The sequence below is a fragment of the Dama dama genome, chromosome 24 (assembly GCF_033118175.1).
Source record: "Dama dama isolate Ldn47 chromosome 24, ASM3311817v1, whole genome shotgun sequence".
Classification (NCBI taxonomy): domain Eukaryota; kingdom Metazoa; phylum Chordata; class Mammalia; order Artiodactyla; family Cervidae; genus Dama; species Dama dama.
The window spans coordinates 54,411,112-54,428,915 of NC_083704.1; the positions used below are offsets into that span (position 1 = coordinate 54,411,112).

General features: G+C 41.3%; 1 protein-coding gene and 1 non-coding gene across 7 annotated transcripts in view; one reads left to right on the forward strand and one right to left on the reverse strand.

Moving 5' to 3' along the window:
- The first annotated feature begins 1,706 nt into the window (after positions 1-1,706).
- Positions 1,707-1,809, forward strand: LOC133046311 (U6 spliceosomal RNA). The gene has a single exon (XR_009690452.1). It is a non-coding gene; the product is annotated as a U6 spliceosomal RNA (small nuclear RNA).
- A 2,095-nt stretch (positions 1,810-3,904) lies between these two features.
- Positions 3,905-17,804, reverse strand: part of RBM6 (RNA binding motif protein 6) — an 83,472-nt gene continuing 69,572 nt past the window's right edge. For all 6 annotated transcript variants that reach the window (XM_061128552.1, XM_061128553.1, XM_061128558.1 and 3 more), the window contains 14 exons: positions 16,190-16,250; positions 13,836-14,102; positions 13,284-13,444; positions 12,360-12,457; positions 11,635-11,677; positions 11,413-11,494; positions 11,103-11,188; positions 10,210-10,356; positions 9,805-9,900; positions 8,453-8,713; positions 7,417-7,491; positions 6,643-6,740; positions 4,931-5,060; positions 3,905-4,151 (listed from right to left, as the gene is read on the reverse strand). In XM_061128552.1, the coding sequence (XP_060984535.1) occupies positions 4,026-4,151; positions 4,931-5,060; positions 6,643-6,740; positions 7,417-7,491; positions 8,453-8,713; positions 9,805-9,900; positions 10,210-10,356; positions 11,103-11,188; positions 11,413-11,494; positions 11,635-11,677; positions 12,360-12,457; positions 13,284-13,444; positions 13,836-14,102; positions 16,190-16,250 (1,731 nt within the window). In that variant the 3' untranslated portion in view covers positions 3,905-4,025. The remainder of the gene's footprint in view (positions 4,152-4,930; positions 5,061-6,642; positions 6,741-7,416; positions 7,492-8,452; positions 8,714-9,804; positions 9,901-10,209; positions 10,357-11,102; positions 11,189-11,412; positions 11,495-11,634; positions 11,678-12,359; positions 12,458-13,283; positions 13,445-13,835; positions 14,103-16,189; positions 16,251-17,804) is intronic.

The following is a 17,804-nucleotide window of genomic DNA, read 5'->3' on the forward strand; positions in this document are numbered from 1 at the left end:
AATCCGCGAAGGTGTCTGGCTGCGCGAGGGCTGCTGGGAACTGTGGTCGCTAGGGCAGTATGTCACTTAACTACGGCCTGTGTCAATTTCCTACGTATTTCCCTTTCTTCAAAACCTCGGCCTTGTCTACCTTTTCCAGATCCGGATTAGACCTTTTATCTTTATTAAGCATAGTAATTATTTGCCTTTGCTCCATGGGCCTTAGTACAGTTTGTTTTCACTGACGTGATGTAAACCAACACATTTAATATGACTGTAGTAGAAGGAACGTAGGTTGATCACCTTTTTTGCATTATGGAACGCTAGATTTTATTATTGGGCTGCATGCTTCACAAATATCTATTTCCATGTTCATAACCTTTTGAGATGACTGTTAAACCCATTTTGCAAGTAAGAAAATTGACGTTTCTGGTAATTCAGAGGATTCTTAAAGGCAGTATTCAGAATATTATCTTATTGATAATCTTCAGTCTAAGGCATGGACACGGGAAAGTTACCTTCCAAGGTTAATAGAACAGTTGAACGGCACCATCGACTCAATAGACATGAGTGTGAGCAAACTCCGGGATATAGTGAAGGCCTGGGAGGCCTGGCATGCTGCAGTCCATGGGATCACAGAGTCTGAGACAACTGAGCAATTGAACAATTTAATAGTTACTAATTGTCTGTCTAATGTGGTATGCTGTGTTCAGTCATGTGTGACTTTTTGCAACCCCAAGTACTGTAGTCTGCTAGGTTCCTCTGTCCATGGGATTTTCCAGACAATACTGGAGTGGGTTGCCATCTCTTCCTCCAGGGGATCTTCCTGACTCAGGGCTCGAACCCATGCCTACCTGTGTCTCCTGCATTACAGGTGGATTCTTTACCACTGAGCCACTGGGAAGACATCTCAAAATTAACACAGCCTGGGAGCCATCCATGACTTTTTTTCCTTGCATTCAATCTGTCAGCAAATTCTGTTGACTCTACCTTTAAACAGCTGCCTCAAATGCTGTTCTCCTAGTCAAAACCATTATCACTGTCCTTGTTTTAGAGACAGTAGGTCACACTAAAAGGTCACACTGTGGGTTCCACACTCTAGTGGTGGAACTGGGATTTGAATTAGTAAATTTGGTTTGAGTCCATGCTTTCATCCACTAGAATGTAAACTCCAGAAGGATGGGGACTTTTCTGTTTAGTTCACTACTATATCCCCCAGTGCCTCTGCTGCTGCCAGGCACAGGGTATACACTAATAAATATTTGTTGAGTGAACAAATGAATCCACTACCAAAATTAAAAGTGCAACATTTGCAGCAGAAAGAAGCAGAGATGCTTCAGCAATTCGAGAGGTATTTGGTCCCTGACTCATCAGTCAAATGGTGGTATATCTATGTATCCAATTAACATAAATTGCCCACTGGCATTCTTTATAGATAGTTTAAGAGAACTGATTTTTAAGGTCACATATACAGATTGAAAAACTAGACCATAACGAGGCAGAGGAAGGTATTAGTTATGGAAAACCAAACTTATACTCTTCTCTTTATGGGTAAGAAGAAATATTTCAAGAATAAGTAGAAGGATGGCAAAAGAGATTTCAAACCAGAAGCTTCAGATATACTAGGAAATCTTTTTCCTGGAAAAACATGTTTTAACTAAGGCTTATCCTTCAACTTCAAGGACATTAAGTGACTGACACTGGAAACTCTTTGGGTAATTAAAAACATGCCTCACTTTGGCAGCACATATACTAAAATTGGGACAATAAAGATTAGCATGGCCCTTGCACAAGGATGACACACAAATCTGTAAAGAGTTCCATATTTAAAAGAAGAAAAAAAAAACCAAAACACCCCATGAGAATAGATGGAAAGGTAGAAATCACTGGATTTCAGAATGGATAACTTTTCTTTCTCTCTCTTCTCCTGGCTCTATCTTCCTATCTATCTTATCTACCTCCCTACCTGCTTCCCTATCTATTCTCTACCTTTTGTTCCAGCTGCTATAACAAAATGCCACAGAATGGTTAAGTTGTAAACAACAGAAAATTTTTTCTTACTGTTGTGGAGGCTGGGAAGTCCAGGATCAAGGTTCCAGCAGGTTTGGGTGACAGCCCTCTTCCAGGCTGCAAAATTCTTATATCTTCATATGGTGACTTCTGTGGAATTTCTTTTATAAGAGCACTGATCCCATTATGACAGCTGATGGCTCCACCTTCATGGCCTAATTACTTCCCAAAGTCTTCACCTAGCAATACTATCACCTTTGGTGTTCAGGTGATAGTGGTGGTGGTGGGGAACACAAGCATTCAGACCACAGTACTGCTTATACACATAGATTTTTCTACATTTTCATGTGTATGTATGTATCTATATGTAGCATCCAATAGGATGACACCAAGTTAGAAGGAAAACTTAGTCTGACTAGTTCAGGAAAAGCTTGGACCAGCTTCCAAAAAGTGTTTTGACCTACTCAACGAAGGTTGGACAGAGAGTAATGATACAAACCACAGACGCACTTGTGACTATCAGACCAGAAGAGGTCTTGGAGTACATCTGTCTAGGACTGAAAGATTCAAATGGCCCTTCTTCTAAAATGCTGCCCTAGTGGTAGCAAAGCCCAAAATAGGGGCTCTTGATCTTGAAGCCAATGTACTCCTGTTTGTCTTCTTTTTCAAAGGGGTCAAAAGATTAAGAGAAAGGGGTTATTCTTGGACACAGCATGGCAAACTATTTAAATTCACATTTACTGTTGCTAGAAATGTTTATTCCTTGGTATACTCCTCCCTACTCATCCTGTCCAAAAATGCCAATACCCCTACTCAGTTTTTGTGTGTGTTTTTTTTTTAAATAGAACCCTCCTTGGTTCTCCCTTATGTATGTAGACTGTCATTTGACCAAAGGTTGGCAAAAACCACAAGCCCTGGGCCAATTCTGGCTTTGTGACCTGTTTTTGTAAATAAAGTTTTACAGGACCACAGCCAGAATCACTTGTTTATGTATTGCCTGTGGCTGCTTTCTTACTATAGTAGAGCTGAGTTAGTTGCAATAGAAATCCTATGACCTATAATATAAAGACTAAAATACGGACTCTCTGGCTTGTTACAGAGAAGTTTACAAACCCCTACCTAATACAATCAAGATGTCCCTTAAAACATACAATTCTCTTCCTAAGAAACATTCTTCCCCTGAGATAGCTGAGAAGTGCAATTCTTAGTACCATATGCTCCCTTGAGAAATTATTTTTAAGTTTTAATAGGTTTGCAAGATATAGTAGTCCTTTTAACCACAAAGAATTTTTCAAAAAACTCTTTCCTTTGGAAGCAAATTCTGTGAAATGGTATGAGTGATATGGTGGGCAATAAAGAAAGATTTGAAAGCGGGCAGACACTTCTTTGGAGAATCCTAGCCATGGAGGGAAGGAGAAGCTGGGGCAGTGGCTGGAGAGAAGTGGCATAATTTCTATTATGCTGGCATAATAACTGCTATTATGCCAGCTTGCTGTGGTGATCACAATGTGTGAAGCACTGAACACCAAGCAGACACTCAGAAAAAGAGGTGTCACAACACTGCCTCCCCCGACCACCAACAAAGTCAGACGAGCACTTCTAAAGGTCTAATGAGTAATAAACCCACATATGGAAATAGGTTCAGCCTTAGCAGTTACAATAATGAGATGCTGTTTTCACTAATTAGATTAGATCTGACAGTATTCACACAAGCCAGTTTTCAAAGGTCCCTGCAACCAGTCCTCGCACACTGACAGCAGGCAGTGTTCCAGGGCTCACTAAAGCCCTTGCTGCCATTTCAGCATCACCTCAAATGGGCTCACATCAAGGGATTCTCTCCCTCCTACCATTAGCCCCAACCCCCACCCATCTCTGGGAGAAAAATTTAACCACCCTCCTCAAAAAAAAAAAAAAATCACATTGAAAAAAAGTTTATTTAAAAAAGTTCTAGCAGCAAGAACAGTAACAAAACAAAAAGAGAGACGGACAAACAAAACAAGAAGGAGGTTGTGTCCTATGGGACTTGTCTCCACTCTTTAATCGAGTTCTTTATACCGAGCAAACATGACTCTTCGCACAGCATCTCGGTAAGTCTCATTGGACTGTCTCTTGCTGGTTCTTCCTGGAGCTCCCACATTGGGACCCCTCATCCGACTTTCAGTCTGTAGAACAAAGACAAACATTGAAGTGGGCTCTGTAAATTAATTAGCTTCAAGGCTGGTCTTAACATTTCTGGACTAGTAAGGAGAGCAAGATACAGGAGAATTTTTAAAGAATGCTTAATTAATAAACACTCAAGATGAATAAGAAGGATGGTGACACCATGACTTCAGGATTCAACACCAGAAATATGAGAAACCAACCTCTTATACTCGACATTTTCAAATGGGGACTAAGACAACACAAAATGGGCACTGTTCCCTTGTATCACCTTTTCTGTTTTCTTTTCCTGAAATATGAGGGGTGAGGCCCTTCATGAGAACCAGGACTAACATCATGCTTCTCAAATTTTAGCCATCAAAAACCTCTGATGACAATTCCTCTCTGAGATGCCTTTGTACCTTTTATTGCTGGTTCCCTGGTTCTTTTCACCAGATTATTCTTCATTCTCAAACGGCCTGATTCCCACACTGCCCCATGTCTTACTCTTTGTAACAGTAAAATGAGCCCCATTTCAACTTCTCTCTCTGCTTCCCATCGCCAATCAAACTGCAAAGAGCCTAGCATGCCTAGCTATAACTTAGTAATCAAGACTGACAGGTGAAAAAAAAATTAAAAAAAAAAAAAAAAAAGACTGACAAGCTTCTCAGCTCTCAAGTTCTTTACCAGTGGTGGAGAAAGACCATCTAATAGCTGGGACATAGTTGTGGGCCACAGAATGAGAGGAAGCTAAGTATATGCCAGGTTCATGACACCCCTAACAAGATGGAAACCATTTCACCTCCTCCGCTGAACCCAATCCTGGATGGCCATATCCAAGGCCTGCCCCCTTCCTCCAGCCAGTGGCCTGTTGGACATAGCCTCCTTTGCTGCTACTGTCGACGCCTTCTTTACCAACAGGCTTACGATCGCTGCAAAAGAAGCATACATACTAAGACACCAGTGATATGCTTGTGAGCCCAATAAAAACTTCTGTCCTCTTGATTCGGATATGCCTCCTCTTAAGAATATTAAACAGTTAAAAAAAAAAAAAGAGTATTCAACAGTATCTTTCAGTGCCTGCTCTCTATGAAACCAGCTTTGTCCTGGGGATACAGAGACTAAGACCTGACCCTGTTCATGGGGAAGGATGTAAGAAGCATAATATGTTAACAGATGCTTATAGCACATTGAAGAGCTCAGCCATGGATGTGGCAGCAGTAGATATCTATTGTGGAAATAAAAAATCACAAACCTGAAGGGGTATCATCACAAATGAGGAATTCTAACAAAAGGGTATACCTGAAATGGTTCTTGATGAACAATGAGCTTGTGAGCTAGAAAAACCATGGGAGGAAAGGAGGACACAAGCATGGAGAAGTGAAAGAATACAATCTGTTCATAAGAGGAGTGGTAGGAGTTGACCAAAGGTTGCTTGAGCCAGACTATGAAAAGCCATGAACATCATGCTAAGTCATGACCTTTTCCCCCAGAGGCATATTCTATCCTGGCTACTAGTTCTTTCACTTACCAATGAAGAGACCTGCTCAAACTTCACTAGATCAACACCCTACTTAAAATCATTCCATAACCTCCTAGTGCCCTAAGACAAAATCTTAGTAAGGTGTTCAAAGACCATGAACTTCATGAACTGGACTGAGACAGCTTCATCTCCTTGTCACTCAACCACATTTTCCCAGTATCCAGCCCATCAGGCTATGTACAACTTCTCAAATGCATCACGACCTCTGTCCCTTTCATCCATGAAACATGTAGTTCCCTGCAACTGAAATGCCCTCCCCTTCCTCACCGGATTTCTGTGTCTGCCCTATGAGACAAAGTATCACTGAAGCCTTCCTTATTCTGTGTTCAGACAGCCAAAGATAATATTTATCTTATCCCCCTGAATATTCCTTGCACTCGGTGCAGTATCCATACACAGTGGGCTATCAGAAAATTTTATAACTCTGGACTCAAAACTTGGGAGCTCTCTGACCATAAACAAGCATAGGAAGCTACAGATTATATATCACCAACCAACCACTTATTCAGCACTTATGTGGCAACCCATTCCAGTTCTCTTGTCTGGATAATTCCATAGACAGACGAACCTGACTGGCTACAGTCCATGGGCAAAGAGTCGGACATGACTGAGCGACTAACACACATACACGTGAGAATGGAGGTTCCCTGTAGAAAAAGTCCAAGAGTGTGACATTCTTATCAGTTAATAAAGAGATACAGCATTACTGATGAGAAGAGAAAGGGTTCCCAACTACAGCCACTCCAGCCCTGGTTTTGAGCAGCTAAGCAGCCAATGATTCTTTCAGCAAACATATATACTGCCTGTGTTAAGACAGGAGGTCAAAAGGCTGGGGTGAACATCACGCTCAATAACTCAGACAGAACCTGCTCCCGATAACCTCCCTCTCTGAGATTAGAAAAAGGCTGCAAGTCAGAGAGAGAGATCACTAGGCCTTGAGGTGTAGGCTGAGTGAAGAGTTTCTAGTTTACCTGTCAGTTTCCCTGGAGTATTTAATGCGTTTCCTTTCTGGAGAATCCAAAGATTGGAGCTTTTCCCTGCGATCATTTCCTCTTTCTTTAAACCTTCCCTGTTGGTAAGGAGAAGAACAGGTCTGAGATTTCCATCTGAGGGGGTGGGGGAGTGGGAAAGTTTCACTTTATTCTGGGTATTTCTTATAACAAGAAGGGAATTCAACTGGTAACTCCTGGAATCTCTCACTTTAAACATTCGTGAGAAAGTAGTGGCTTCTCTTAACTGGTAAATTTGGGAAGAATAGGTTATCTTCCCCTCTTCTGAGGAAAAGATAGCCTCCATGGATGGATTCTTAACAATCACATAAGACCCGTCATAGGCCGGTAAAGCCTGTAGCTGCCTAAGTGAGTCCACCTAATTGTGTGGTCTAAACAGGAAGTCCATTTGGCTCTCAGACTAAGCTTCCTCCAACTTGGCTTTTAACCGTAAAAGATGCTATTTCAGCAGCTTGAGCCAACCTTCCTTCATTGATTTTAAAAGCTGGGCAAGAAAGAGGAGTGTTATTTGACCTACCCAGAGACCCTAACGTTACTTTTGAAGAAACCAATTTTATTAAAGTACAACTTATAAATAAAAAATGCAACCACTTTAATGTAGTTTGACGAGTTTTGAGAAATGTACACACCATCTTTTGGGGCTTCTTCGTTCTTTATCTTCAGCACAGCCTGCATGTGTTACACCAGAAAACTAAAAGAGCTGGGGTCAAGGGACTAACTTCCACCAAATCTTACCTCCCGTTCTCTCCTCTCCAGATAGGCTAACTCCTGCTCAGACTGTTTTATCTTCCGGTGGATTTCCAGGTTTTGCTGAGAAGAGAAGAAGCTCTTTGAGTGTAGGTCTACAAAAAGAGTGGTCCGAGCAATGCCTCTAGGCCTTTTCTGATAGCTGTGTTAGGACTGTGGCTCCTTTCGCTGGCCAACTCTCCTAAGTGATCACTGTACTACACAAGCAGCAACCCCTAAATCTTGCATTAACCTCACCAATGGGAACCCATGTTCTTACACATAGATTAGTTCCATACTGTGGCACAAGGCAGAATTTTATCCTACTTCTCCCCAAAATGTAGAAGACACCACTGAAGAAAACCAAATACCCACATGCTCTGCCTACCACCACCATCACCAGCCATCAGACTCTAGTCACTCTTTCAAACCCAGAGAGAAACATGAAAAGGAACTCCAAGAACACAAAACAACAGATTGCTCTGAGAGTCCCGTACTCCTTGAGGGTACCCCACTCCTCATGCGTGGCTTCACTACACAATGCCCTCTGGAATACATGAGAAACTTAAGGTGCCTACATGAAGATACGGTAGAATGCTGAGTCACCTTTCAAGAAAACTGCACCCTGTCAGAGCTAGATGGAAACAGATAAAGCCACCAAGTATCAGAGAAGTAAAGGGCTTTATCTGAAGACCAACTGTGAGGTTAATAGTAGAGCTAAGATGAGAAACCCAGCAAGTGAGTGTCCTTTTCCATGACCCCTGCTCCTCCTGACTTCAGCACAGCCTCCATCCTTGGTGCCTCAACCCCAGCCAAGCTGCTTGCCTTGTGTCTACACACTGAATTTTCCTGAAGCTGGGCACAGTCTTAATGCAGAGCGACTCATGAACAAAAAGGTGGAAAAACAACTCATTTTTCAATTAGACTGATTTAATTAGAGAAGCTGGGGAAGAGAGAGGGTGAGAAGGACAGCATAAGCCTCTTTATTTACTGTAATGCTCAACGATGACAGTCAAAGTTCAGGTCAGGGCCCGTTCCCTAATACCTTGTGCAGATCTGAAAGCTGCTGGTGTTTGATTAAAACTTCTTTGTTGGGGAACTGCCTTCTGCAGAGCAGGCAAGCCAGTTTATTCCAGTCAGTGAGTTTGTCTTCTTCATTCTCCTTCTTGGTTAGCTCCTCCCGCTGTGGGGGCTGTGCTGTGCGGGGCTGTGGAGGAGGGGTCTGCTCCTCCTCCTCTTCCTCCTCATAGTCACTGTCTCCTCCATATTCACCCAGGAGGCCGATCAGAGGGTTTACTACCTTAGGCTAGAAGGAGAAGGCCAGGGATTAATACAACCTCAACCTGTATTTGGGGCCTGTTTTCTAGATATTCTGATATGGGCATCTCATTTCTTCTCTTTTGGTTTGGATAATGAACTGGGTTCAAAACAGGCCCATTGACCACACTGCTCATTTTCCAGATGGAAGCAACATGGCTTGCGCTTGATTTTTCTCCTTGTCCACTGAGATAATCCAGAAAGGTTCCCTTAGAAGTGATGCTAGCAATAGAAGACTGATGAGAAGGAAGAGAAATGGAAACTCACATAGCCCTCAAAGAAAGAGTTTAAAAGTTACAAGTTACTTTTAAAGAGGCAGAGATAGCAGCCATTTCCAAGTCACTGTAACCCATGGAGAAAAGACAACTTTCATCCAGGCCGCGGAAACCCCTTATAGCAAGAGAGATTTAGGAGATGGACTAAAACTAACTAAAGGATAAACACCCAGGTAAATAGATCCAGCTCCTGAATAAGGTAAAGACAAAGGCATGGTTAGGATAGATATTACAGTGAGCTGAATCAACAATGTAGAGCAGCAAAAAGTATTTATCATAAGTTTATAGAAAATGTTAAAAATGATGCATGATCATTGGCATAGCATCAAAATAACTTTTGATTACCTTGAGACTATCACTTTTAAGGCATCTAAAAAAGGGTACCAGTGTTAGCCTTGTTCACTCTGGCAGGCAAACGATAAAAATCATGTATGCGTGCACTTAACATTTAAGATGTTTCAAAAAGTAGAAAACATTAGAGACAGGAAAATATGTTTCCTTGGTCATTTAGAAGAAAAGAATTAACAAAATCAAGATTCTAACTTAAAAATGGCTGGCATTCTCTGGTCTGGTAGGAACGGCACAAGGTAGAGAGAAAAAGGACAGATAGTGGCCTCTGAGTACCAAGGAACACTCCTATTAACAGACAGGAAAATTTACCTCATTTTTATACTCAAGAGGAATCCCTGTCTATGAGACACAGAGAACTACAGGACCAATACCGAAGTGAGTCATCAACCTTTGAACTTTCTTTCCCATTCGCAATCAGCCCCAGCCCTAGCCCAGCACATCAGCTTAGCCTTACTGGTGGAGGACTCTCTTCTTTCTTTACAGTGGGAGGCAGAGGCTTCTTAAATACATCTTCTGGGGGAGCTGTCCCCTCACTGGCATTTTCCTGAAACTGATCAAAATCCCAGGTAATTTTTATATGATACTCATAAAAGCTGGGTTTAGAGTTCGAAATGAGTCTGATTTTCCAAACCTCTTAATTCGTGAAATATCTGTGATATTACTATAGTGATTCCAAAATAAAAAAATCTTTAAACACATCCCATTTAGTATATATTGAGTGATTACTATATGTCAGGCACCAGATGGTGCATTTATATACATTATCTCCTTCAGCCTTTACTACAATTCTATCTAGAAAAATATATACATTTAGTGTGTACCGTGGTGAAAAGGAAGCAGGATTCACAAGTCCTCTTACCCTTGTGACTCCTCGGTCTTTTTTATCCTTGCTATCTCTTTTAGACGTTTCCTTCTTACTACTTGACTTTCCTTGACTACTGGGTTTCTTCTCCTTGATATCTTCTTCCTCAGGGGACCCAGGATCCTGGGGTACATAGACTTCTTGCTGCAAAACAGTTAAGTCTGTAGAACATTTCACTTTCCCAGAAATTCCAGGTCTAAAGAGCACAGCTCTCTTCTGAGGGAAAGAAACAGCTTTCTCCCTTTTGCCTAAGAGGAGAACATATCAAACAACCTAAAAACCCACTCCAGGGTCAAGAAATAGCCAGACCACTCAGTGTCCATTTTTCCCAAGAGCAGCACTGTTCTCGCCTGTAATGTCACAAGGCATTGATTTTTTATATACACAATAGTTAACAGGAAGATTACCATCTGTAAAATCCACCGACATAATTTTAACTCACTATAAAACCTGGACATTTAAAAACACCAAAAAAACCCCCAAAACAAAACAAAACATACACACCAAAATAAGGACTTCCCTTGTGGTCCAGTAGTTAAGAATCTGCCTGCCAATGCAGGGGACAAGGGTTCAATTCTTGGCTTAAGAAGATTCCCACATGCTGCGGAGCAACTAAATCCATGCGCCACAACTACTAAGCCCAATGTCTACAGCCTGTGAGCTTCAACTGCTGAAGCCCCATGCCTAGAGCCTATGCTAGGCAACAAGAGAAGCCGCTGCAATGAGAGAAGCCCACTCGCTGCAATAAAGTGTAGTCCCCTTCCACCACAACTAGAGAAAAGCCCGCGCAACAACAAAGACCCAGCACAGCCAAAAATAAATAAATAAATCTTTAAAAAATAAATAAATAAAAAAGAATCATTTACAAAATAACAAAGCCCCAAACTCACCTGTGTATTGGGGTCATAATAAGTTCCTGCCAAGGGGTCATAATAGTAGCCAGTAGCAGAATCATATATATAGCAGTCAGATGAAGCTAGAGGGAATAAAACCAGAGCCAGTGTTAGCCCCTGTCCAAAGAAGCCTTGCTGGGGACTCGTCAAGAACAATCTAAGAAGGAGGCTGGCCAACCAAAAACCTGTAGATGAAGCTCTCTGAGTGAGCACCCCTTGTCTCTTGCCAACTTTGTGACCATCAAGATTTCAATTAATGGGCAATCAAACCAGAAAGAACAATAGAAATAAGACAAAGGTCACTCACACTGTTGTCCTTGTCGATTTACATCGGAAGACCAGTCTGAATTTCTGCCACCTCCCCGCCTATCTCGGAAATATTTTTTACCCTATCACAGAAAAACAAGTTAAAATTATGGACCTTCAGATAGCCATTTACCTTAACAATCACCCGTTAGAGAGAACTGAAGATCACTTTTTCAGTAACTTGAGGATCTTAACAAAAAACCCCTCAACTGCTGGAGCCTACCTGATAGTAGTGCATATGGTCAGAATGGTCCCCAGAATCATTTCTGCAACAAACAACACAACAAGTCTTGAGCCTGCTACCGAAAGCCACTTGAGGGGTGCCCACCCCAACAGATCTGCTGAGAAATTCTATTCCCCCGGTGGCACGGAAAGGAATCAACCCAGACAGCAGCAGGTCTGGTGATGCAGACTCCCGAAGGGAGAAACAGCGGGACTCCTGTATAACTATCTGCTGGAGGAAAACAGCAATTGAGTTGAAGGTACCAGAACAGAGCTGCCCCCTCCCTGTAAGCCTGCCTCTCTGATGCAGCCACTTCCCAGTTACCACTTCTGGGTCAAGATGAGTGAAGGAGTAAAAAATAAGATCTCCCAGCACTACGGGGGTATGAACAAAGTCAAGACAGCATTTTCTTAGGATTCCAGGGGGCAAGGATATATTGCAATTTTTTTTTGCACACCCAAGGCTATACCATCACCTGGGGCCCAAAGATACCAGAGAGTTAAGAGGGGAAAAAACTAAAGTACTCAGTACTACTATTTAAAAGGAAAAAAAAAATCTAGAGAAAGAACAAGGCAAGCTACAGAAAAAGAAAATACACACGTGTATCTGAAGCAACTCACACTGGGAAAGCACGCTTTACTGTCTGTATCTCCAGTCAGAGGTAAGAGCTGCCTCCCAAACACCTGAGTGGGGTAACACAGAGGAGTCCCATCCCTCTGCTTTACCTTCGCTTTCCAGTGGCCAGGTTTACAGCTACCATTTTCCCAGCAATGCTAAATGGTGGATCAAGGTTCTGCAAGATCTTCACTACTCGAAGAGCTTCCTGGGGAAACAAAGATGCATTTGAACCCAAAGAGAGAAAAGGACATGTCCTATGAAAGAAAACTGAACATGGATTTTTCCTTCTCAAAACAAAAAACAAAAAAACTTTATTAAACATTATGTTCTGGTCATAATTATAATACTAAGAGCACACTGGCAAAAATAAGCAACTCTTAATGAAGTGTTGATCAGAATAATGGTCAGCGTAGGTATCAGTTCTTAGGATCAATTTCAAAAGTTCAAATCCCCTTTTTTTAGTCTGCAACTGTCACTGCAACAGATCCAGTTTACAAAGTCTCTTGTGATTTTTGAGCGCAAAACATAATTTTCATTGCTACCCTTGCGTTACTTACATGGAAAAGGGTCCCACAACTAGAAATTCAAGGCACAAGAATCTATTAAAGCAACACTCTGAGGAAAAAGGGCCAATGTTCTGTTACCATCAAACATAAAACTGTGATTGGTCAAAATGATTTTAAAAAATTAGAAAATTCAACAAAATCTTGAAAAGGTTCAGTACTCAGATTTTCCAAGTGACTAAGCTGTCACTTTATTTTAACTGGAAACTGAAATGCCAACAGATAAAAATGGACCTGGAAAGCCACTCAGAGTTTCAACTTTCAAGGGCAGTCACTTCACCTGAATGAGCCAAAGGAAACAATAAGTGGGCTTATGGTACCAAGTGGCACACAACAATTCTAAGGATCAAGTCCTTCAAACCTTCTTGAGGTTTCCATAGCCAGCTGTTCCTAGGCCATCCTGGGGTGAAAGGAGAGGGTGAGGGGCCTGGGGGATGGGGATAGGGGTGATGGACAACTGCAACTCACTGCATGGGAGTCCAGGTCAATAAAGCCATAGGTGTGGCCCATGTGGCCCGTTCTGTTCTTGATGATACGGATGTTGGCAGTAGTGAGGCGGACGTAGGGCTCCAGCACTTCCACTATCACCTCAGGTGGAGTGGAACGATAGATGCGTTTTAGCATGATTGCTGAACAAACCAAGCACAAATGGGAGAGGAGAAAGGAAAGAGAGAGAGAAAGGTTTACAATTTTGAAGTCTTCAGAGTTTGAGTGTATTTTTTTTTTAATATACTGCAGATGTTACCCTGCTCCACCAAGGGTGATTCTATAACAGAATGCTAGTCAAATACTTCACACTTTTCTTCACAATACTTAGAAATCTAAAGTTATGCCTTGCTGCATTTGAATAGCAACTTGCTAGTTGGAGGATATAGATTCTGTCAGTGAGGCCTGCAAAAAACAATAGCGTCTACAATCAGGTTGAGCTGTTTCACTAGGGTGTAAGAAGTCACAGTACAGGTCATCTATGTTCCAACCGTAGTGGTCACAGATTGGTACATGCCCTGACAAACCACTTACTTTTGCTTTCCCCATCCTGGCGTGTGTCACCAGACCATGGCTCCTTGTCTCGGTCTCTTCGGAAGGTGAGCCCTTCCCGTCGAGGAGGCAGATACCTTTCTGATTCTCTCTTTTGATGTCCCAAGCGTGGTTCTTGTCCTTCTTCCCTCTTCTTGGGTTCAGATTCCTTATCAGCTGACCTTGAGGGTTGACTGGCTTGTTTTTCTGATAGTGCTGGTATGGATGTTTTCTGAGGCTGAGGGTAGGTTACTAATTCTTGCTTGGCTTCTGTCATTAGATGAACAGAAATAGAAAGAGAATCTCCAACATGTTTTTTTTTCCCCCAACAGGTTTTAATCCCCCAAACACTACTCTTGTGATTCCTCCTTACTTGCCAACAAATACTCACACTGGAATGTTTTTATTTTTGTGTTTTTTTTTTTGCCACACTGAGCAACATGTGGGATCTTATTTCCCTGACCAGGGATTGAACCTGTGCCCCTGGCAGTAGCGGCTCAGAGTCTTAACCACTATACTACCAGGGAACTGGCTTATATCCTGCAAGCTGTATAGCTTGCAGGATCTTAGTTCCCTACCCAGGGACTGAACCTGGACCATGACAGTAAAAGTGCCAAGTCTTAGCCACTGGTCCACCAGAGAATTTCCTGGAATATTTTTAAAAGTAAAAAAAAAAAAAAAAACCTACAAAAAAGTTCTCTGACAAACTTTAAGCAGAAAAGCTTACAAGACAGTAAACTGAACAATTTACAGAAGAAACTAAGTATTTAAAAAATTTAATCTTAAGAGTGAGTTTTTTTATCACTTCCCCAACATGTAAATCTTTCATGAGACCCTGGACTTTACTATTATAATCACTGATAAGAACAGATCTGAGGACAAGAAAATGGTCTTTCTAGGAGTTTGCTAGAAACATTTACGTCAAATGTGTTATGCCTAGGAGTCTTTCTTTTTCCAACGTTATGGTACTAAAATAGCTGCTCAAATTCTGTAAGATTAGACACCCTTGTCTTCTGCGAAAGTAAGAAGAGACCTACCTGTACAAGGCTCATTTACATGCCAATAACTGTAACAAGTAAATGCCCTTCAAAATACAAACGATTCATTTCAAATCTCTTTCTACATCAGGATAATGTGTTCAGTTAACTGGGGGCATTTTTTTTTAACAATTCATTCATTCTTAAGGGAAGTCATGTGGCTCAAAGAGACATTCTGTGGGAGCAGTGTAGAGATCACTTAACAGTGGTGACAGGTGACTAGTGAATGTCTGCCACGTATGTTTCTAGCTTAAAGCTGTTTCAGCCATCTTAGTGGTATGGTGCTCAAGGGTTTATATAAACCATTTATTCATTTGTTAGAACAGACTGAAAAGATGACTTTCTGGAGGGAAAACACAATTTTGCCTAACCGGAGTAATACAACAAGCTAAAAATCTCCCACCTGTCAAAAGGAAAGTTATTTACTCACCTTCCCACGTGATGGTTTGGTCTCTAGAGCATATACAGCCTCTCCGCAAAGATTTTCAGAACACCTGCTTCATAGCCCTGCCTTAAGAGCAGAATCTCCACTACAGGCCAAAAGCCCACCTAAAAAATTCCTTGGAGGCACACTAAAGTCTAACCTTAGAACAAAGAGATCTTCTAGAAGACTACCAGGATCCCAGCACTGAACTGTATTTTACTGTCAGGTACTAGCTTTCCTTACAGGATAATATCAGAATGAGGCACATAACGGTCATTGTTATGGGACTACTGTTACAGATGCCTTTGTCAGACTCTTAAGGTTGTTTACCTAGAGGTTCTCAGGAGAAATTAACTTTAAAACCAAATCACTGAGAAGCTGGTAGGTTTATCACTCTACAAAAATAACACATACCCTCAATCCTGATTTTGTCTTGTTTATACTTTTACTGTTACTTTAAGGAATGCTTTTGTGTTAAGATCCTCAAATGTTTAGAATGTAAATGAGAAAACAATAACAATAGCAAATTATCCCCAATAACTTCAAAGAAGTGGGGATGGAGGGGTCACATGGACGAATGCCATGTAGACTCTTCCTCAACCTAATATCCTTAAACTGTAACAATATTCTAAGTAACCATACTATTGACCTCTGGTCAGCTGCCCAGGCTAAGTAGCCCATAACCCATTTCCTGCCATTGGCGGAACTCTGAGACCCAACCTATTTACTAACAGGTCACACGAAGTTAGCTATCACATTGCACTTTTAAGAGTTTTACAGATGAACTTGTCTTTAGGGATGATCACTCTTTAAAGCCAAGGAAAGCAAGAAGTTCGTCATGTTCAGTGTACAAAATAATAACTACCACCTCCACCTCCACCTCTACCACCACTCACCTTCCCTTGGGCACTTGCAGAATGAACATGAAGATCGGTGTCCACCAGTGCTTGCCTTACACTGCACGGGAAAAGAAAATAATTCAATTTGACCAAAAAAAAAAAAAAAAAATTTTTTTTTTTAACCTTATATAAATTTAACACAGTGACAACTGCCAAAAATGAAAGAAATACGCCATATCCCAGATTCCCGTAAAACCTAACCAGTCTGATATCCTCTACTCATCAGAGCTGGCACAGAATCCAGTGAGCTGCTGTCTGAAAGCTGCCTCTAACAGCGTATCTGGCTGGACCTTTGAGCAGCCCAAATGCCTTTGCTCTGGACAAAGATTTCTCCTGGAAGTAAACTTAACTAACGAAACTGGGCTATTAAGTGGTTTATAGGAGATTCTGCCCTAAAGCTGTGACTACACAGCCTGCATCCCAAAATCTGATCCTGAACTGGTTATGATGGCCCAATTCAGGCTTGGCTGGTACCGAGACGAATTCAGTGATCAATTCTTTCCTCAAACACTAATTTTAAAAAGGGCATGGGAGGAGGAGGAAGAGCCATAGGTAGGACCTCTGGTAGCTGTTCTGAGGATGTTAGAAGTGTTACAGAGCATTTACATTGTATTATCTACTATACGTAATCTAGAGATGATCTAAAGTATATGAGGGAATGTGCCTAGGTTATATGCAAATATGAAATCATTTTATATAAGGGACTTGAGCATCTGTGGATTTTGATACCAAAATATAGGGGAATCTACTCCCTATAGATACTGTGGGAAGATTGTACAGCAGAGCTTTAAGTGGGGGAGTTATGATCCTAACCTAGGTAGCTACAGTTTAGACACCATAAAATTGATCAGTGGTAAGTGTTCAATTCAAGGATTTCTAGTATATCTATAATAAGATCATCACCAAAATTTAACTTTAGAACATTTTCTTCATCCCCCAAAGAAAAACCTAGTGCAGTCATCTTCCATTTTTACCTTCATTCCCACAGAATTGACCTTTTGTGTCTGGCATAGTATTTTTTTTTTTTTTTGGGCATAGTATTTTTAAGTTCATTCATGCTGCAGCACTGATCAGTACTTCATTCCTTTTTATTGCCAAATAGTATTCCACTGTATGGTTATACTACATTTAGTTTATCCATTCGTCAGCTGATGGGCATTAAGGCTGTTTCACTTTTTGGCTATTATGACTACTACTGCTATGAATTTTTTTTACAAGTCAGTGCATTTCACACCAGGCCAAAGATCCCATATGCAGGACTGGCAGTTCAACCCTTCCAGACAAGCACAGAAATTACAAAATACCCCTGAAATAGCTAAAGGAGTGGCCTGATATTTTAGGGGACAATCTAACCAAGCCATTCTGCTCTTTCAAGCAACATCCTTGGCAACAGTTGTATAATTCTGACATCAGATACCAACATCTTTTTTTTTTTTTTTGCTGGTTAACAGAAAACAGAGTTCAAAAACTTCTCTTTAATGCTAGCGCCCTCCAGCTCTAATTATAAAATAAACAATACATGTGCATTATAGCTAATAATGGAAAGAGATGGGGGAAAATCAATGAACACCCAGGACTGATCTCCTTTAGGATGGACTGGTTGGATCTCCTT